The sequence below is a fragment of the Clarias gariepinus genome, chromosome 5 (genome assembly GCF_024256425.1).
Source record: "Clarias gariepinus isolate MV-2021 ecotype Netherlands chromosome 5, CGAR_prim_01v2, whole genome shotgun sequence".
Taxonomy (NCBI): Eukaryota; Metazoa; Chordata; class Actinopteri; order Siluriformes; family Clariidae; genus Clarias; species Clarias gariepinus.
In genome coordinates, this window is record NC_071104.1 from 4,001,930 (window position 1) to 4,024,642 (window position 22,713).

The following is a 22,713-nucleotide window of genomic DNA, read 5'->3' on the forward strand; positions in this document are numbered from 1 at the left end:
ACGCTCTCAAAGCCATTTGATTTTGCTGCGGTGAGTTTGCATCAATTTATGGTTATTTATAAAGCAAAAAGGACGGTGAGAACATTAAAAAAAAAAGACTAAGCCTTTCAATTGCTATCTTTTATCAGTCTGACATGCCTATAATCAGGAAGTGGTGGTGTTATCAGTTAATTTAGACATTTTCTCTGACAAGGTATGGTACTGATAATCATACTTTTGATTTAAACATCCATACTGTGGATTTCCAGTGTGCAGACAATATATAAACAATGCATGCCTAAAACCATGCCTAATGTTTGTCACTTGGCACAGTCAAGTCCAACAACTAGTCACCCAGGAACAACTACCAAATCCAGATGACATGATGGAAGTCACTCCAGCTGAGTCAGATAGCATGGAGATCACCCCAACCACAGGAATCTATGTATGTAGACACAATGTTTATGTATTGCTTGAATCGTTTATGCATTTACCTTTTCTGTTTTATATAGGTGTTTATAAGCAGAACTTCACTAATTACATTATTATTGGAATCCTTATATTGCACACAGGACTCAGCGGCGATGAAAAACATTTTGCTGGCCTGTAAGTGGATGGAGGAGAACCAACACCAATTTGCTGGGAAGATTGAACTGCCAAAGATCCTGAAGATGAAGGAGGAAGATGCATTGTTGGCTATCACAATGCGAGACTTGTTCCTAAACACCATGTTTTATGAAGGTGAAAGGGATGAAGAAGAAATTTGGGCTCCCTTTCTTTTTACTTTTCAGAGAGTTGAGGACATGGACATTTTCTTGCAGGAAGTACGAGACAAAAAAGACATCCGTGTGTCTTGTTTACACAACCCTCACTTGTGAATGTACTAGTGGGGTACTGTAATGTAAATATTGATTTCTGTTTTGTAAAATTTCTTTAATATTTTGTGTGAAAATAAGTGTTGTGTTCTTGAAATATATTTATAATTTTATGACTTCTTATTATGACATTTTATCTAAATTTAAGATTTATTTTTGTGTTTAGATGCACATTTCCCTGTTTTAGGTTAACAGAAACAAATAAATCCAGCTAAACACTTGTAGGACAGTGGAGTTTGTGACCATTAAATGAAGTTGCATGGCTGGTTTTAGGCTACTGGACTGGTCACTTATTTACATTTTAAATAATAATAATAATAATAATAATAATAATAATAATAATAATAATAATAAAATATAAAAATAGCATAATGTGTAGCCTATCACACGAAGGTGGAGTCTGCCTAAAATTATAGTCAAAATTCAATTTAAATGAACTTCATTATTATTATTATTATTATTTATTACATTATTAATCAGATGCTTTCGAATAGTTGATGAATTAAAGAGGGGTGCACAGATAGTTAACAAACGGTTTTATCCAAAGCGACTTAAAAAGTGAGGAAACTATTCATCCTTATAAGTAGTAAATAAGACAAGCTTACATAAATACACGGTTTAAAAAGGTATTAGAAACACACACACACACACATTTATATAGTGTGAGTAATGTTCTTATCAAGTATTTGTGTAAAACTACACTATTTGTGGGCAATAAAGCATTATTAAAATAAAGTATTTACGTAGTTTAGTCACAAAAATGGTACTGGCCATGCTGAAAATAATAAATCATAATCATGAGAAATATTAGAGACAGATAAGCATTTACCTCCATTATGGTTGAACTTGCACTGACATTAACATCCACTTGGTAGCGCTTGATACCGTCTCAAGCCCCGCCCATGGGGGGGGGAGCTAGAGCTCCAGCTCCTCCCATTTGGCTCTGCACCGAGCCCCGCCCTCGGATAAAGCGGTGTAGGCGATGCGTGAGTGAGTGAGTGAGTGAACTGTTTCCGGGTAAAAACTACAAGTCCCACAGAGTCGCGTAGTCACGTGGGTTCAGCGCGTCCCGCTGGCGCCTCGCTTGCGTCATCACGTACCGTGCTGCTCTGTTAGTGTCTTTTTTTCTGACAAGTTTATTTGTCTCTTGTTTAAAATGAATTTCTCGACATTTTTCACATTTTACAGCGAACATGACTCAGGAGTCTGACACCACAGGAGGCTCGGTGAGTCACAGCGTGCGGTGAAGATTCAATTCCTTAGAGTTTTTACTTCATCTGCGAAAACTGTCGGTCCGTTGCCATGGTTACGCACCGCCACGCTTCTAAAATGGAGCAAAATAACAATGAAATGTAAACTATTTTAAAAATTATGTAATTTATGATCGTTATATACTTTGTTTATGCATTAATGATAACAATAATAAAGTAAATAATTAAGCCTTTTCTGGTTTTTCTTCTACATAATAATAATAATAATAATCTTTTTATAATATATTTAATAATATATTTTCCTAGTGTTAGTACATGTCATTTATGTTTATAGAGTTTGTAGTTAAAAGGTTTAATCTAATAATAATTTGATCTGATCTTTGATGTAATCAGTGATATTATTATTATTATTATTATTATTATTATTATTATGAGGTTGAAGCCCACGTACATGTCTGTGTGTCTCTCTGTACAGCAGAACTCTCTGTCTAACTTATTAATACAAAGAAATCCCATTCTGTAAGGTTGAGTATCTTACGCCTTGTTTACACTAAGTTGTCCTTCTTTGGTGCTCAGACAAATACACTCCCTGTTCGGTAATCGGAGAGTGAATCACAGATGAGAAATGGAAAAAGGAGATAAAAGGATAAAGATGAAGTTTTGTCTTAAAACCACTCCAGCGTGTTAAAATTCACTTATACCACTTCAGCGCTGTTATTTCAGCCAAAGTGAAAATATGAACTAAAAATATTCACTTTATCTTTTCTAATTAATATCTATTGGTGCAGGTGTTTGTTTACATTGAGACAGTAGCGCATTAGTAGATTATCATAAAGTAGATTATTAAATCCCACACATAACTGTTCATAACATCACTTTTACTCCACATTTAGATTTCACTTTAAGTTAAACTTCAGGCTTTTTACCAAGTTTTACTAAATTCTGTCCAGCAGAGAGAATAAACAATCATTAATCAGTGTACAATATTCATCATACTGTAGTTTCCTTGTATTGGAGTGAGACATGCTGAGTTGTGCTTTCATTTGCGTTCAGTGAGGATTCGCGTGTCTTGTTTGCTGTCGCTTCTGATCGGTTCTGACCAATGTACAAACAAAACCTTTCTTCTATTTACGTAGATAATAATAATAATAATAATAATAATAATAATAATAATAATAATGGTAATAATATTCATTATTATTATTATTATTAATAATTAAAAAATCTTTATTATATAAAGACATTCAGTTTGTGTCTTTGTGTGTTTGTGCGAGTAGTTCCATCACAGGTGTTCCTCACTGAATGTAAGAGTAGGCAGCATCATCTACGGAGGTAACGTGGACGTGAGGTCAAGCTCCGAGCTACAGAGACCCCGGATCAGACTGCAGAGCGTCTACAGTGACGGCGAATATGACAGGCTACAGGTAATGTTAGCAGGTTACTCTCTAGTTAATGAATAATAATAATAATTATAATAATAACAATAACAATAATAATAATAATAATAATCTTTTTTATTTAAAGTGACAGTATTGTTGTTAATGATGATGATGATGATGATGATGATTAGGGCGATGGAGGACTACATGGTTCTGGGTCAGGTTGGAGAGGGTGCGTTTGGGAAAGCGCTGCTGGTCAGAGAGAAGGCAGGCTCAGGACGCCGGTGTGTGATGAAGCAGGTCAGCCTGTCCCGGGTGAGAACACACACCTCTTTGTTTCTATTGACACTCCTGTAATCTCTATACAATAATATTTTACATAAAAATGTATTAGATATGTCATAAACGTTTCTGTTTTTGTGGTCTGTCTAAATACACTACTATGCCTCTTTTCTACTATAGTGTATATCGAGGTTTTCATTATTTATAGCAAGTTTATTACACATACATTTCTATATGCATTGTAACAAATTGCAGTCTGCAACAATCAGATGCTAAAATCTCTCCTCAGCATCTTTTTCTTTCAAGAGCCAATATTAATGTAAAAACTAATGCAATTACAGTATGAAAGAACAAATCTGACTTAGGAACGTGGCTCCTGGAAGGGAACTGGTTCATAAGTCAGGGACTACCTGTATGTGATTACAGATGTACTGTGATTAGTCTAAATGAATAACTGTCACTGGAGGGTGAATACTTATGCAAGCGATATGCATCATATATTTTGCAACTCTAAATATTCTCACTCACTCGCTCACTCATCGTCTATAGCGCTTTATACTGTGTACAGGGTCGTGAGGGGCTGGAGCGTAACCCAGGATACACACGGGCACAAGGTGGGGTACACCCTGGATGGGGTGCCAATACATTGCAGCCTCTAAATATTCTCTAATTCAAAATCTCTCTCTCTCTCTCTCTCTCTCTCTCTCTCTCTCTTTCTTTCTCTCTCTGTCCTATAGATGTCCACTCGGGAGAGAGAAGCAGCCAAAAAGGAAGTGACTTTACTGTCCAAAATGAAGCATCCGAACATCGTAGCTTTCTTCCAGTCGTTCCATGGTCAGTGACACGGCCTTAAGCTCTAATGAAAGATTAAACACACACACCTTACTCTCTGTGTAATCATTTCGACAAACATGTATATTTTGTACAATCAGAAGCAGACGATCAATGCCTATACAGTACGTACAGTCAGGTCCATAAGTATTTGGACACCACCACAATGGATTTCAACTGAAACACTCATGTAGACGTTTAGCTTTAGCTCAAAAGCTTTAACATAAATATCACACTCAACATTTAGGTTTAATTACAGTTTCTTTATAGTCACAGACTCAATAGTAATCGGACAGCTGACAGATGGCAGTTTGATGGCGAGTGTCTTAGTAAGTTTATGATAAGGAGACGTGAGGTCTGCACTCGATCCTGTGTGCTGGATTTGCATTTCGTAGCTGTTCAGGGAACTCATGGGCAGGTGAAGACATTAGAGATGCAAGAAAGGTTTGTTTAGTTACGTATATATATCACGATTATCAGCAGCTCACGTATCGCCTCCCTGACTACAAAATCCACTTTAAAAAAATAATGTGCAAACATCTTAGGAACCATTTTATCTTTAGTAAAAATGTTGTTATATGCTGTTTGTTTATTATGTCTGCATTATTATGTACAAAACCATAACTTAAATAAAAATTAATAAATAAAAAATATTACAGAAGAATATTTGCATGACTACTGTATAAAGAAAGCAACATATTACATGACAGACCAGTTTTCTATGGAAACAAACAGAAAAATGTAGGCTCCATGTAGGGGTTTTGGACGAAGTGTGACTGAGTTACCAGAAAGTCTCATATTTTCAGTTTCATAAAACAGTTGTTTTATTAATAGTGCTGTACAAACGTCTTGCGCACATACAAACTCATGCCATAAGTAAAATGCCTTTAATTTCTAATTAAGATTGCCTATCTATATCTATAAAGAGCATGAAAGAGTAATAATATAAACGTTTGCAGATCTGCAGACTGTTAACCAGCGGAGTTCTGAACAGGGTCGCGGTCACCCAGACGCAGCACGTCACACATTGTGCCTGGTGACGTGTTTATTAAAGGGCCCTGATTAACTTGCACACTTTGTGTGATCATTAGGTCACTCCGGTAAGGTATCAGGTCCAAAGACAAATCGCGCATCATGACAAAGACAAAGACCCTACACGAGAAGGCGGCGGTGTTAAGAGAGAGAGAGCCACACGGCATCCATTTAGCGTGCGCTCTCGGCCTCAGTTTAAAGTGTTTAAGGCACTTAAATAGCACATAAATCCTCGGGAGGTTGTGGGTTTGCCCTGAGAGTTTTCAGAGACTGGTTTAGTCTCGAGGAGACGGCAGACCTCTGTTTATTTAATATTTGCAGTTCTCTTTATTTTCTCTCACGTTTACTAATTAATAAACAGGAAGGTCTTCCCCAGACTCCTATTCCGCTGACCCCCTCAGAAGCCCTGCGCAGGGGCTCCTACCGATATTCTTCCATCCCCTGGTGGGGTTCTCTAATCCGCACCATGTAACATTCAGACAATATTTGGTGTGAAAACGTCTTGCTTTAAAAATAATTAGCAGTGTCAGATACAGATGTGTGCAGTTTTACAAGTGAAACAGCTGGTAGGTTCTACTGAGTGGGCTGAAGAACATGCCAGAGTTCTGCTAGTAACTTGTGATTCTTCTGAGGAACAACTCCCTCGGGGTGCTGCTGTTACAGGAATATAATGAACCACAGGGTGGTGTGATGAAGCAGAGTTACTGTTTCCATCCTGAACTTGATTATTTTCTCACAACAACATGTTCTGTCCTGTTTCATTCCTCATATCACAGTTATTATAATATGATATACTTTTTAATTAACCTTTTAGTAACACTTAATGTCGTCCCAAGTTTAGGGAAATGTTTTCCACACCAATTATGATTGTATAAATATTCTAATATTACATGGAAATAAGCTGGAGTCTAATGCAAAAAGCACTTTATAACGTGTGTGTGTGTGTGTGTGTGTGTGTGTGTGTGTTAGAGAGAAATAGTCTCTACATAGTGATGGAGTACTGCGACGGTGGGGATCTCATGAAGAAAATCACTTTGCAAAGAGGACAACCATTCAAAGAGGAGCAGGTACACACACACACACACACACACACTCATCATGGTTAGAATGAATGCCTTTTTCCTCAGTGAACGTTTCCCGTGTCTCCTCTGTACAGATAGTCGACTGGTTTGTTCAGATCTGTCTGGGTCTGAAACACATTCACGACAGAAAAGTTCTGCACCGAGACATCAAAGCTCAGGTACACGCTTCTTATCCGGCACATTTAAGGTGCGCAAAATGCCACAGTAATAATAATGATCAGCATATGTTTTTCAGTTCTTGATATACTGTCTGGTCTTCAGATACACAGCAAAACCATAGAGCGACAGATAACACACTTGGCGGCATGCTGTTTTAGGAAAATAATCAGTGATGTGGTGGCCAAGTTACGCTGTGATGATATTTATTGCATTGCTTTTCTGAAATCTGCCAGAACATCTTCCTCACTCAAGGAGGGACGAAGGTCAAACTCGGAGACTTTGGCATCGCAAGAATGTTAAACAAGTGAGTGTGTGTAGTCTGCTAACTTATGGATATGTGTGTGTGGTGAGGATTAGATGCGTTTTTAATTCCATAATGAAACATAATAAATGAATAAATGATAGACCTACAGTATAAACACTGGTGTATTCATATTAAAATAATAATAATAATAATAATAATAATAATCGAGTGTCAGATCGGATCATTTTTCAGTGAAGCAAATAAGCGAACACAAATATGAATTTAATTTCCATTTGTTACTTTTAAATGTAAAGAAGTGCAATATAAAGTGCGAGGATTCAGTTGTTGTTGTTTTTACTTGTTGTTTTTAATGATGCAGATACAGGCTGTATTTTTATTCACTGCTATTTAAAGGAAGAAGGTACTGACAGCCACTCAGAAACTGGAACAAGGTAAACTCTGATCGGGTGTTTCAGATTGGAGAGGAAACTGGCTAATCAGGTTTAACCCACCTGTCTGTCGGAGTGGTTTCCCCCCAACTAATCTAGTTGAGCGTTTTTGGCTAAACACGTCTTTGTGGGTAATAAAAAAAAATTAATTGCGATTCAACTATTTGTCACATATACCTCAAAGCACAGTGAAATGGTTTTTCCGATCCAGGATACAGCGCCCCCTGCAGGACATCGGGTTGAAGGCCATGCTCAAGGGCTCAACAGTGGCAGTGCTGGCGCTCGAACCCCCACCGTACCGATCAGTAACCCACAGCCTTAATCATTTGAGCCACAACTTCCATTCGGCTAGTTTTAATGAAACAAAATGTGAACATATGTGTTACGTTTAAAAATAATTAGTACTTGATGCTCCTGCCTCGCCTACAATACACTTGCAGCTGTCGGACTAAGACAAAGCCAGGAGACAAAGAGACAAAGAGACAAAGCCAAAGAGTTTTTTTTATGTTTGGCCAAACACCTGGTGTGGTGTACATCTGTCACATCAAAGAGCATCAACTGTCCCGGTGACACGTGGACGTTCATATTCACATTTTATAAAATACTTCAATAATTCTTTTGATTGTGTAAAGCTGCTTTGCAACAATGTGAATTCTTAAAAGCTCTATACAAATAAAATTGAATTGAATTGAAGATGTCCATCCAGAGGCGAAGCAGGAAAACTTAACTCAAGGGAGGAGAAAGAGAGCGTGGGAGAGTTAACACATTAATATCAGAACAAAGAAGAAAAGAGGATCTTGTAATTATGCAAGATGTAATAATCTATGAAGCTGCTGTCTTGGTGGGATTCTCAGTGTGATCTGGCAACCCTGGTGAACACAGAGTGTGCATGCCTGAAGGAGAAGGCTTTAACAAGACGTAGAAGTTATTTACAGAAGTATAATGTTTGCCTGAGCTCAGGATTGTGGCCCAGCATTTTATTTCACACTCTGATGGTTAAACATGGGCAGGGATCAGTACGGATCAACCACGGACTGGTACACCACGGCTGCTGATCTTAAAGTTAACGATTAACGAGCAGACGTCCTGCACTTAAACATTAAACATGTTACTGGAAGCTGTATAATAATTATCTTTCCCTCAGGCACAGATTCTGTGTAACTTGGTTCTTGTTGTTCAGAAATACGGGAGATGTTCGTGATGTTCTGTAGAGACGCGTGCTCACTGTAGCTACGCAGAGTTATTACCAATTCACATATCTGAGCATCGTGTATGTAATTCGTGAAGCCCACAGTGAGGTTCTGAGCATAATCTGACTATGTGTGAATATTGTAGATATGTAATGGTTCCTCTTAGTGTTTGTAAAGCTTCATGTCTTTCAGCACAACAGAGATGGCGAGAACGTGTGTCGGGACGCCGTACTATATTTCCCCAGAGATCTGTGAGAACAGGCCTTATAACAACAAAACGTATGTACACTGATGTGACACACTGCATGATGTGTGTGTTATGTGTCTGCTTTAAAATAACATGTAACAGCAAATGTGCATTAATTAAATGTAGCCTGTTTTATTCTTGTTATCATTATTATATTAGTTTTCTCACTAATGCAGCATTTAAACACTACAAACTAACTTAAAATACAAGCATTTAACATTTAAAATCAAATGAAATGAGCAGCGTGTGTAAAATGATTATTTCCAAACAAACTTATTAAATAATTCAATGTCAAAAGAATTTTGAAAAAAAAAAATGGATTTTGGAGTCAGTGTGGCGATACGTGAATCAGACACAGAAGAATCGCGTTTCATAACTGAATCAATTTCCCCATCTCTAGTGATACATACCCAGGGTCATCCCGTTACGGGAAACTAATCACGTTCACCATGATAGGGTGGTGTGATGAAGCGGCATCACCGTTAGCACACTGATTATTTTCCAGGGTCCCAACGTATTTTAAATATGATTATTTCTCTAACTCCACTTCTGTAATGGTTCAGCTACTGTATTAAAGAGCAACACATCTTACTTTTCATGTGTTCAGTTATGTTTATTGATGAAGTGAACTGTGAAATGAATAAGCATACTCTGTGTGTGTGTGTGTGTGTGTGTGTGTATACTCTTTCTCAATGCCACGTTGCACTTAGGAAGGAAGTTGGCAAAGTGGAGAAACCACAGAAACTTAGCAAAGATGAAAAACTAGCTCTGTGGTTTACTCTCTCTCACACACACTCTCTCTCACACAGTCTCTCTCACACTCTCTCTCACACAGTCTCATGTCTGTCTCTCCCTGTGCCCTACAGAGATATCTGGTCTCTCGGCTGCGTCCTCTATGAGCTCTGCACACTCAGACACCCAGTGAGTGTTACAGAACAAGCGGCTATTTGCATTCGCGTACTGTACACACATTATCATCATCATCATCATCATCATCCATACAAACACAAAGTGCGACACACGTATTATAAATGATCTATAATCCTCTCCTCCGTTGTGACCCAGAGCAGTACAGGATCTGTTAGGAGTTTTTTACTCACCATCCTCACGGCTCTTCGTTAGAGATTATAACTCTAAATCTGATTTCTTCATAACAAAAATAATAATTTGATATGCAAATATAATGTAACTGAGTAAATCCTTATCATTTAGTAGTACATATTGTACACACACTGCCGGTCAAAGGTACACACAAGAATCAACTTTTTTCTTTTATAGAAATATATATTTTTGAATTAATCTGGGAAAAGTTTGTTCACAAAATTTATGTAAATTGTGTATTAAAACAAACTTCCTTAAAGTTAAATTTCTCCCCCAACCCCAAAAAACTCTTTGCCAAAAAACATTAAATATCAAAAAATTGCGTTTTATAAAATATAAATAGGTTTGATTTATTTAACACTATTTGTGATTACTGTTCCATCATTTAGTTTATAGTGGTTAAGTCTACATTAAAAAACACACACTCACAAATACACACACACATAGGAGCTTACACACATTTGCATTTACTGTACCTTTATTTGTTTGTGTATTTAGTAGAAGTTTTGAAACAAAAGTTGAATAATCAAATAATAATATAATTTAGATCAACTTTCAACTGTTATTTTTATTATTACTGGACCAGTGAATGTACAGTACATGTCTGTGACTCTGTGTGTGTGTGTGTGTGTGTGTGTGTGTGCGCGTGTGTGTTCGTGAACAGTTTGAAGGCAGCAGTTTGAAGCAGCTGATCATGAAGATCTGTAGGGGGCACTACACTCCAGTATCGCAGCGGTACAGCACTGAACTCAGGCTGCTGCTCTCACAGCTGTTTAAGGTCAGTCCCCGAGACCGGCCCTCGGTCACCTCACTGCTGAAACGTCCGCTCCTGAACAAACACATCAGCAAGCACCTGGAGCCACAGGTAACACCCACACACACCCACCCACACACACACACACACACATACACAGAGAGAAACACAGGGCTGTTGTGTTATACTACAGGTAGTTTTAAGGTACTGATGTCTTGGTGATATAGGGAATACATAAAGGAAAAACTTCAGTAAAAGTGTACAGGTAATCCTCCTAACAAACATTTAAGTTAAAAATTTCCGCAGATACGAACAGACTGCGGTTCTACGATCATTTTAAGATGCGAACAAATCACTGAAGTTGCTCACATGTATTGTACAAAAATAGACACTGCAGTGGACCAGATACCAATATTTACAATTATATACAATATTTCCACAACCCACGTTAGATGTTTTGGAGATAAAGTCAGAGAGGCCAGATTGAGGTGGTTTGGACATGTTCAGAGGAGAGATGGTGAATATATCGGTAGAAGGATGCTGAGGTTGGAACTGCCAGGCAGGAGGTCTAGAAGAAGACCAAAGAGGAGATTTATGGATGCAGTGAGAGATGAAGTTAATTGGTGTGAGAGAAAAGGATGCAGAGGATAGGGTTAGATGGAGGGAGATGATTCGCTGTGGCGACCCCTGAAAGGGAACAGCCCAAAGACAAAAAAGAAGAATTAAATGTACTAAATGTCTAAAGTCTGGTATGTTGTGTGTGTGTGTGTGTGTGTGTGTGTGTGTGTGTGTGTGTGTGTGCGCGTGTGCGGGAGAAGTGACTTGGCCTCACTAGTTTCAATGAATATGTCCAAGAGCACAATGATAGAAAAAGTCTGTCCTGTAAAGATGTCCTGATGGTAAATAATCATAATTTTGGAAAATCCTCAGTGAGTTCACGGTCCAATACAGTGGAAAACAGGTGAGACAAAAAGGCTTCCGGGATTCCCCTCGTGATTTAAAGGCGCATTAAATTACATTGTTACATTTCGCAATTCACTGTGAGATTAATTTCCTTAGGTGCGGTTATGTTTTTTGGTCACATGGTGGCTTTGTGGGGAAGGGAGGCAGAGATTTATTCAAATGGATTGGCATACTTTACATTGTCAAAGGCGTATAAGACTCACTTTGTTGGACTTGAGAACAAATCGGACTTACGAACATGCTCCTGGAACAGAACTCGTCCATAAGTCAAGGACTATCTGTATTAAGTTACTGACAAACTCCTACGGGCTGGGGTTAGTTCTCAGTAGTTGAGTGAATCAAACCATACCACACTGGTAAGAGTGCCACCTGCTAGCCAGTAGTCCACCAAGGATCCTAATCTTACATAGAAAAAGATTATACATATCTAATGCACTTTGTAACTCCTCTCGGGTTAAAAACTCAGTAGAAGCATGAGGAGATGTTACACTGTTATGGAACTAATGCTGAAATGTGAAGGCAGGCCAATGAGGGTCACATACAGAGTCGCAAACTGGTCAGAACACAGTCAGGAGAATTACATGACTTCGCCAACATAAACTGAAGAGCATCTGCTTGTGTAGTGCCAGCTTATGATTGGCCTCTGATTATCTTTAACCCTGTGTTCATGTGTGTGTGTTGTGGCTTTCTGTGGTCTCTGCTTGCGTCGCAGTTCATGGAGGAGGAATTTAGTCACACGATTCTGCACAGTGACAAACCTGTAGCGCAGCATTTGGACAGACGGAGTGCAGGTACTCGTACTGTTCGACACGCATCGCACATGCTGTACTCTACCCTCCGGGGGTCTAGCCCACACAGCCCTTGTTCTGAATTCAATTGGATGGTAATTGTGTTAAATCTAGTAATGAGCTAATGTCTTTTGCTCCACTAGGGGGCGGCATTAGCAATACACTCAGGGCTACCAACAAAATGTGCTTATGATGTTCAAGTTATTTTTCATTACCGAGATTCTGCAGAAACAGTTTCGAGATTGTAAGAGTAGATAATGTGTAGTAAATATGTATATGGAATATATAAAAACCTAATTTGTAGTTTTTTATTGGTCTAACCTGCTGAAAAGAAGCACACTATGGCCTTAAACACCAGCTTAACTCGCTTGCTCTAAGGTTTTTTTTTTTTTTTACTATTTCATGGAAGCACTGTTTCCCATGGGTATAGGACATCTTGTAAATTCACTGACACATTTTTTTCAAAGTTGACACAGAAAAGCACCAAAAGACTTCCTCTTTTTCTTTTTATTGTAATTCCTCTTTGGTTAAAAAGAAGATGATGATGTCATGAAGTCTAAAAATGTTCCTGTGGTAGAGAAGTGACTGTAGTCTTCCAAGTACCAGTATTACAGCACAGACATTTAAAAGTAATTAAAACCATGTTTATTTGAATTTTTACTAAATATAATGTAAAGTGGAATGTAATTCTTTCTACATTTATTAAAGAACCTCGCTCCATCCTTAATTTGTTTATAGTTATATTTAATGATGTTAAAATGGTCTGTTCCTAAACCGTCACCAGCATCGTTTTGGCTCTCTCTCTCTCTCTCTCTCTCTCTCTCTCTCTCTCTCTCAGTTACACCCAGACCTGTTCCAGCATTAAAAGCTGAGCATCCTTTGAGCAAGTTTCCTCCTAGACCAGAGCAGAGATGTGCTGTACCCAAGCCTTACAGCACACGGAATAAAGTAGGATTCTTCTTCTTCTTAATCTTAGGAATAGCCTAAAACTAGGTATAGTTTTATTTAGTACTGTCCGGGATGTAGGTACTGTAAAATCCTTCCTGCAAAAGCGTTCTGCAAGGTTCACAAACTCCTTCGAACTACAGAAGGTGCTTTTGGTTATAATTATAAATTTGTCCAGGTCCTAGTTCACTTAAGTAAGAGAATACTTTAGGTAGAAGGTAGACATCTTGACTGGTGTCCAAATGAAGCAAATCTTTTTACTCTCATTTGCCATACTTTAGCGAAGTTGATCGTTATAAAGGTGACATTCACATCTAAGTCCGGTCCAGTTGTCCTGAAGTTAATAGTGGAGGGCCACTGATGGATTTCCAATGGTAATGTCACAAATCCAAACCCAGTCCATACTCATGTAAATACCCTAATCTGCCACAACACCAGCACCATAACTGGGTGAATTGATTAACATTAATTATCAGTTATAAACCAGCAAACTGTTGACAGGATTATGGGCACCCAGGACTCGTCTGCGCCCGTGCAGGCCAAAGGCCATTCAAGCCGGTGGCACAAAGGAAGCCTAAACAATACCGATCTTTGAGTTATAAAGTTATGGTGTATATACTCATACTAGTAAAAGAAGTGTCATGTCATGTCATAAGTGGAATTCAAACCCATGCTTTCATTCAGAGACCAGAACCCTCACATCAGAGGAAGGTTTGAACCTTGTGTCTGGCGCCTTAGACCGCTCGGCCATCCTGACACCATAGGGTGGTTGCTTTGCTCTTCCACTTATTGGCCAACACCAGACTAAATAACCAGACTGGCTAACAGAAAACCAAAGCTGTAGTATTAATTATTTTTTAAATGCCAAGCTTTTGCATTTAGTCTCATACTTTAGCTAAATTGTTTATCATAAAGGTCATGTTCACGTCTCAAAAGATATGACGTTGTCCAGAGTTGAAGGTTTATATAATGTATTCTGTTTCAACTGTGAACAACATTATGCCTTGGAACTTGGCTACCAACAAAATGTGATATGATGTGATGATTTTTTTTTTTTTTTATACATGATGCAGTCTGCACCTAAAGTAGAGCTAGAAGTAAAGTTGTGATGCAATATGGGTACAGCATTTAGACTGAACAGATTATGCATTTCAAATGGGAACAAATAGAGACATGAACAGGGCTGGTCTGTTGGGGTTTGTCCCTAGGTTCACATAGCTTCTGTCTAGGACTACAGGTGTGCATTGGATCTGAGTTCATTAATAAGCAGTTTTTACTTTCATGATATTAAGTCTATGTTCATTAGCATCATATAAGCAGGAAACACAGCCTCTTTTGCTTTCATCAGTAAGCTTCCTTCCAAAAACGAAAATGAATTTTAGCACAAACTGTCATACAATCCAGAGATCTTTTGTTAAAGCTGCTAAGGAACGACCTTTACCTGTTTGAAACATTAGCCCACTGATTAGAAGTTTGTGAGTGCAAATCCCAGAACAGCCAAGCTGCCCTTTAACCCTTACCTACTGAGTTGTATAAAAAACGGTAAAGTGTAATGTCTTTTTACTTTTGTCAGTAACTCTTGATAAAGGTATCTGTCCAGTGGTGTAAATGTTATGTAACTCATAGTGGAGGGCATCACATCTTAGAAGTAGATTCTGATAGTGTGTCCATTAAACTCGAAGTTGAAGATTGGGGGCGGATCAGAATGCCCAGACTGGTTGGAGATCAAATAACCATTCTTTACAAGCGTTAAAGCAACTTAATACATTGTAATGCCTATATACATCTGAGCAGTTGAGATTTAAGGGCCCGGGAGTGGCAGTAGGATTTGAACCTGACATCTTTTGATCAGTAGGCCAATGCCTTATCCACTCAGCTACTCTGGGCCTTGGACTACAACAGCACAAGACATTGTCAGCCAAGAACAGGAATCTGAGGCAACAGAAGACAAAAACATCCATTTCTGGTCAAACATTTAAAATATATAACAAATATTATTTCAATAGTACATTAGTTGGGCTGGTGTCTTCATGCTATGGTATAAATATTTTACAGTGGAGCCTCGGATTGCGACTCGCAAATTTTTTAAATAGATTTTGAAAAACGAGCAAGGCACAGTGTTCAATGATGCGCACGCACACAAAGTGCAAGCTGATACAGAGAGGGAGAGAGAAAATGGATCTTTAACCTCTCTAATGAGACTTGCTTTTGCTTTACACGTGCACACACACGTGTGTTATGATAAACAGTACACGGATGTTGATTATACCAGTGAGGGACACGCGCTAAGACCCAGGAGGGGAGACGATTACCTACAATTCTGCAGCGCAAGAGAGAGAAAAACCATCGGCTCAGTTGTGATCATGTGACGCTCGGCATCAAAACAAGAAGCGCATGCGTGATACATGATACTCGGTACTTGTAAACCAAGACTTGTTCGTTTCCAAGTCAAAGTTTATCACAAATCTTTGCTCGTCTTGCGGAACACTCGCAAATTGCGTTACTGACAATCCGAGGCTTCACTGTATGGGGAATCTGTTTTGCTTTTGTGGGCCATCATTTCACTGTAGTTCCACACTTAAAACTGTATTTATATACTGTTTTCTTAATTTACATTAAGTAAAAACTCAACTTACTGTAAATAAAATGCTTAAACCATTATAGCAGTAGTCCTTATATATTTGTATAAAGCTATATGACTTTATCTTGCCATTTAAACTCAAACAAAACCCTGCTGACTCCTGTCTACCTCTTATGCTATAAAATATGACTGGAGCTGTGGCCCTGAATTCCCTCGTTTCTGCAGTTTGTGCTGCTGGATGCACAACTGACACATTTACATTTTCAAACAGTTGACTACAGCTGCGTCCTCGGTGTATGAACACATAAATGGTAAATGTGGACACAAATGGTAAGCGGGTGTGTAGAGCCCCGGGACTGACCGTAGTGAGCAGTGGAGGGAGGTGCCACTCACACAGAACCAGAGTGGGACATGACGTCTACATAAAAGATGCTAGAGCCGAACTTCAAAACTGGTTTGAGAGTCTGAGTGAAATAAGAAGACTTGTGATTCGGTGTGCGAGGTGGAATGTTACAAATGCATTATTTGGTAAAATATTCCACTTCGGAACTTTGGAACTGTAGTGGGTAGGTTAAGCAAAATACACATTTATCAAGTGCTAAAGTTCCAATCCTGCTTCACACAACTACACAAGCCACCAAGTAATCAGAAGAAAAGACTCCTTACACATAGCTAGCAACAGTTAATGAAATACTGACTAATACACAATTTTATAAGATGTATTTTTCTGAAAACTGTTGCATCCAAAGCTAACATGCACGATAACTACGTAGCAAATGACAAGCTTTGTTAATGCTTGTCATTTGCTACTGTAGGTAGTTATCGTGCATGTTAGCTTGTCAAGGAGTCTTTCAAGTGGTTATCATGTGTTGTCATGATGTTGCTGCAGATTTCCTGCAAAGGCATTCTTCGTATGTGGGACAATTTACTCCATTTTAAAAGATATTCTTAAGAGGCTCTGTGCATGTGCACAAAATTTGCCATGTGATCATGTCCAGCTGACATGTCTTTGTACGGAAAAGTCAACATTCTAATTGTCCATTTTGTCTTCATGCTATCATGCCACATTTAGACAATACTAGCAGAGAGACGGCCATCTGAATGCTTCGACCTGATGCAACGCTAGCAGGCGGTTTGGAGTTGCAAAGAACACAATTTCCAGGCTGTGGAAACGATTCCGAACAAGTGGTTCCACTGCTGATTGCCCTAGGTCTGGAAGGCCATGAGTGACCATGCTAGATTAGACAGACTAATACAATGGGGTTATTTGAGAAATCATACAAAAAATCCTACTTCTGCTGCTGCTGCTGTTGGTATTCCAGGGTTATACATGATCGGCAGACTAGTGAATGATGTGTGGCTGCAGCTGGACTTGCTGGACATGCAAGGAGGCCGAACCACGGGACAATATTTACTCTGTCATTGTCAACATTGTCTGAATTTTTCATTTCTGGTGCTGATGGACACAGATTGTTGTAAAAAAAATCTAACTTTGTCATTGATTTGACAAAAACAATTCAAGATCCTATTTTGTCTCATTCTAAGAAAATGGTGGGCCACCAAGCAGAGCTCGAGGTGGGAAAGGCACTAAGAGGAATGCCCGCTCAGTTTGAGAACAGGCCAAACGCAAATCTGCAGCACTATAGGCAGCACCGTGACCATCGAGACCAACTGCAGCACCAGCCAGGTCTTTATCAACCTCCTCTTCCACCTCGTCTTGCAGCACAAGAACCCATGGAGGAGAGCCTGGCCTACAGGGGGAATGCTCTGGAACCATACCAACTGTGAGTGTGTCCGTGTGTGTTTGGTGTGAGAGAGAGAAAGAGATGTATTTTATTATCTAACTGGAAAACAGCTGTGTTTGGATGGAGATAGGTTGATTAGAGTTATGACTGTATAGGGTTGGAGAGATTCTGTTCATAGGAGATAAACAGATGATGAATAGATGATCTTCTTGCTTCTGTATCTTCTTTTTCTAGTGTGGCAGCAGCAAGGGAGGAATATCTGCAGAGAAGACAAGAAGCCAACCAGTACAAACTCAGAGCAGAAAAACAGCTGGTATGTTGCATGCTCGCACACACAATCGTTTCCCTGTTTGTCTTTTTGCAGAGAGCTCATTTAGCTGTATTTGTATGCAGGGTCTAAGGCCAAGTACGGCAGATGCTGAACGGTACAGATGCCTGGACGAGAGAGACGCTCCACCTCAGCAAGCCGCACAAGACAAATTGCAGGGACAGCAGGTCTTTAGGAGTGCCTTATGATTGTGTCCTGAAATGAATGTTATTACATTTTACAGAGTGGGTTTATGCTGACAAAAATGTGTGTGTGTGTGTGTGTGTGTGTGTGTGCGCGCCTAGGAGTATGTCAGACAATTGCAGCAAATCAGGCAACGTTATCAAGATGAGATCAGAGGGATGAGGCAGAGAGCCAAAGCTGAGGTGACACACACTTACACATACATACATAAAAGTGGCCCAATAAAAAAGACACACATTCAGTAATTTTCTTTTTTTTTTTACTCACCAATAATACATTTCAATTAACAGCTTAGTTTATTAATTTAAACTTGAGGTTTAACTTGATGCCTGAAAGTCACCCACCCACCCGCCGTATACGCCTCTCTGTAGACACTCTGCACTCGGCCTGACATACTCGTTTTCACCGCGAGGTTTACCCATGGCTCCCCCCGAAGTGCAAATCTAATCCGGGATTTCAGTAGATATAAGCTCGGCCTGACGTACCCGTTTTTATCTTGAGGTTTACCCGTGCAGATCCTGACAACTGGGTGCTACCATTACCTGCAAATGGAGTGTGTGGTGAACTTCCTGCTGCTCCTCATGCAGCTCCAATATAACACAAAATCTCGAACAAATGTACAGATGTACCACCTGCCACATAAGTTTCTCACTCATCCTGATTAAGGTTCCTGATCTGATTAAGGTTCCTCACCAGGCACAGCCACATGCAGCAGGTGCACACTTGTTGGAGTGTCCGGACAAGCCAAGTGAAGAACAAAAGGTACGTCCACACACACACACACACACACACACACACACACACACACACACACACACACACACACACACACACACACACACACATTAGTGTTTTTCTCTTTAGCCCACAGATATGGAAAAAGCTCTGAGGCAGATTCTTAAGCAGAACCAGAAGGAAAGGAGAGAGCTGCAGAAAAAATACAATGACAAGGTATCTACAGTGCTTGTTAATGTACACAAAGAAATCTGCCCTGTTCATCAGCACTTAATGTCTCCACTCTGTTACACAGAAGGGAGTCATGTTTGAGATCAAGCTGCAAGATGATTTAATAAAGGATGAAGGAGGCAAAGAACCACAAGAGACGGATGGAAAGAATGAGGTAAAACCACGTTTCCCAACCTGGGGTCCACAGATCACCAGCAAGCGCAAGACTTTGTCTTTTCTGAGGCTGTGAGGTTGTTGGAATTAGATTAGCAAATTTTAAATAAGATCATATTTAGGAAAAAAGAAAAAAAAAGGCTTGAGGTGAAATGCCACCTATAAGAAAATACCAATGGCATTGAAAAGGTATTTATTAAAATGAATTTAAAAATGTGTGTTTGTGGCTGTTCGTCAGGAGGATCCTCTGAACCAAACACTGAAATTTGATGCAGAGCTCAAACTCTGGGGACCTGCAGGTGAGGCCGAAATCAAGCCTGATGGAAGAGCTGAGGAAGAGAAGAGTGTAGAAGCAGAGAAGCATGGGAAAAGAGGGGTGTGGAGACAGGGAGCTCCTCAAACCCTTATGAATGCTCTGGCTAACATGGAGGTCTTATCCATCTGCTCCACGTACTCATGTACACAGAGTAAGTGGGGCACGAAGAGCACACACACACTCACACCGACACAGAGAACAGAATAAATGTTTCATTATACATAATAATGAAATTACACAAATCTGTCACAAGACTGGTATACATCTACTGTACTACTAATTTCTTCTCTTGCGTTACTGCTACCGCTGTGAGGAGGTACAGACTGACACATGCTTTGCTGCACTTTTCCTTCTAAACCCTGAGCATTTCAAGTCATCAAGCAGTTGAATGTTCTTACAGTTGACCAAAAAGTGAGAACATAAGCCTTGAGGAACTCTCGACCGGCTCGTGTTGCTCTTTTTCCCACTCAGAGGGTTTGGTCAGTTATGGCCTCTCAGTCACAGAGGTTCTCATTAGAATTCAAATGATACTGTTTCCCACTCAAGACTCACAAAAATAATTAAAGACGTTGGAGTTCAGAACTGATATAAACACCTCCACGTTTGTGATTGTTTTTATTGAAGCCGGAGCTCAGGAAGAGAAGAAGCAAAGTCCAGAAGAGAGGAGAAAATGGACAGACCGCCGTCCTGATACACTCCTCAATGCTCTGGCGGAGGCACAGCTCACCTCCTCCACACTGGGTAACAAAAGTATAATTATAGTTCATGCTGATTATTATAAAAGTATACTGACACTGGAGACCCCTTTTATAAACACTAAATGAACACCATTTCACCATTTCAAGTGTTGTCAGATTTTCCCTAAAACATATCACAAGGTGCTTACAGTATAAGTCATCTTATACCATAACATATTGTTTTTAAAAGGGTCTTCTGAAACAGTGTTTACTCAGCTTTCCAAAGCTGTACATTTAAAAGGTGTCGTTTTTTCTTGCTCTATGTTTTTGTCGGGTTCAGGTGTACCATTGGATGACGATGCTGCACAGGAGGAGGTGAGGAACAAGATGGTGGAAGATAAGAAAACAGGTGATGTTGGCGATGGAAAAGAGGTTGACTCTGATGTGGAACTGGATGAAGAGCGCTTGGAGCCTAGATCAGATGATGATGACACGTGAGTCGTGTCAAAAAAGAAAAAAAACAGCAAAACTATTTATAAAATGTTGATACTTACAGAATTGCAATACAAATCGAATTGGCACCTAGATACAGTATTGTGATAATACCGTATAGTATTGGCACCCACATGCACTCAACCACTCGCAACTTTCAACTTTTTTTTGTTACCTGGTTTCACAAGATCTTGATGTTGTACTGTATAGTCTATATAATTACACTTGAAATGTTTAGCAGAATTTGATAAACATCAACCCATTCCACCATCCATTCCAGCACGTGTATAACTCTACTCTGAGTACGTGTAAGTCAATATGGATACAGCTCTTACTGTACATGTGCCAGGCCACAGGTTCATAAGTTCCTTCATATCTAAATATGTTATTTTAGTCATTTTCACTTTCACTTGAACTGTTATTTGTCCTTCTCTTTCATGTCTTCTCAGGAACTTTGAAGAGTCAGAGGATGAGCTGAGGCAGGAAGTGAGGGACTCTATGAGAAACCTTTTTATCACAGAGGAGGATGAAAAAGTGCAGATCATGAAGGAGATGGAGGAGGATATGCATCCAGAGACTCACACACTAGCAGCCCTAGGACATAGCCAGGCTCAGGCTGAGCAGGAGGGAAAGGAAAAGCCCCTGAACACAGATGAGGGCCAACCTTCGGAAACATTACCGTAATGAGTACTGCGTTATTGCTGCAAATGCATGAAATCGATTAAAAGTATACAGTACTAAAACCCTGTTAATAAGTGAGTTCTGGAGCGTATTTACTGGTTTCGATATATATGTGTGAAATAATTTTAGAAACACTAATTAGTATATATTGATAATTTTTTAATAAAATATTTCCTTCCTCTGTTCACTACTGTATGGACGACTATAACGTGCCTATGTCATTTAATTGAGCATCAGGGCGATTCTCATAAACCCTGTAGTAAATGTGTTAATATGTAAGTTTAAAATAAAAAGTTGCAAATAATAACAGCTATATTTGGACCATTAAAACATTTCCTTAACATTGTACCAATTTCCTTATGATGATTAACCCTCTAACATGTTCTGTAAAAAAGAAGCAATGGCAACAGCAAAAAGTATTTGGCAAGTTGGAACAATTAAATGTCTTGTTGTATGAAGCAATGCTGCATCAAACTCTTGTGGATGCTTCAGCACTGCATACCTTAACTGAGTGGTGGAGATGTTAAGATTAACCAAATCCAGCATTGACCGGTCTAGCATGTTATGCTCTTTTTTCTTTTCTTATTTAGCACATTTTGAGTCTTATTATCTTATTGAAAAATGTATCAATAAGATAATAAGACTGAACAACTTGGACACAGGAAATCTCTGCAGCTTCTGGGTCTCGGCACTAGTGTACGATGTTAGTTATTACTCTGCTAGGTCTTTTGTAAATGCCCCTAACCAGCTATAACATTTTACCCGAATTGTCACAACATAAATGTGTCATGCTTTTAACATGTTAATTGTTTTGAAAAGTATGTATGTTTATGGTATTAATGAAATGTCTATAGTATTTGCTTAAATTTCTATTTTCTTTACAGAAATAAAACTATAGACACACATAGAATAAAATAGAATTGCCGCTATACCATTGAATATAAAAAAATCTCTTATTTGGTATCTGACTGAGCCAGTAAGCACACAGCATGTTAATTACAACACTCAGATATGGGGCTCACATGTGTGTGTGTTGTATTTTGAGAAGTTCATAGGTGTAAAAAGATCTATACGATCAAA

The 22,713-nt window shown here is 39.1% G+C and overlaps 1 protein-coding gene across 2 annotated transcripts; it reads left to right on the top strand.

Annotated features, from left to right (window-relative positions):
- Nucleotides 1–1,993: 1,993 nt before the first annotated feature.
- Nucleotides 1,994–22,401, top strand: LOC128523906 (serine/threonine-protein kinase Nek5-like). Of its 2 annotated transcripts, none has more exons than XM_053496097.1 (23): nt 1,994–2,080; nt 3,343–3,489; nt 3,636–3,759; nt 4,464–4,560; nt 6,559–6,656; nt 6,746–6,829; nt 7,064–7,134; nt 8,906–8,992; nt 9,827–9,881; nt 10,726–10,926; nt 12,491–12,569; nt 13,405–13,514; nt 17,638–17,876; nt 18,072–18,150; nt 18,231–18,332; nt 18,450–18,530; nt 19,033–19,110; nt 19,213–19,299; nt 19,379–19,468; nt 19,706–19,934; nt 20,408–20,524; nt 20,801–20,954; nt 21,402–22,401. In XM_053496097.1, exons 2-23 carry the CDS (start codon nt 3,476–3,478, stop codon nt 21,634–21,636), a joined length of 2,511 nt encoding a protein of 836 aa, XP_053352072.1. In that variant the 5' UTR covers nt 1,994–2,080; nt 3,343–3,475; the 3' UTR covers nt 21,637–22,401. The 2 variants fall into 2 exon arrangements, with proteins under 2 accessions (XP_053352072.1, XP_053352073.1); XM_053496098.1 differs by having other exon boundaries at nt 2,002–2,206.
- The last annotated feature ends 312 nt before the right edge of the window (nt 22,402–22,713 follow it).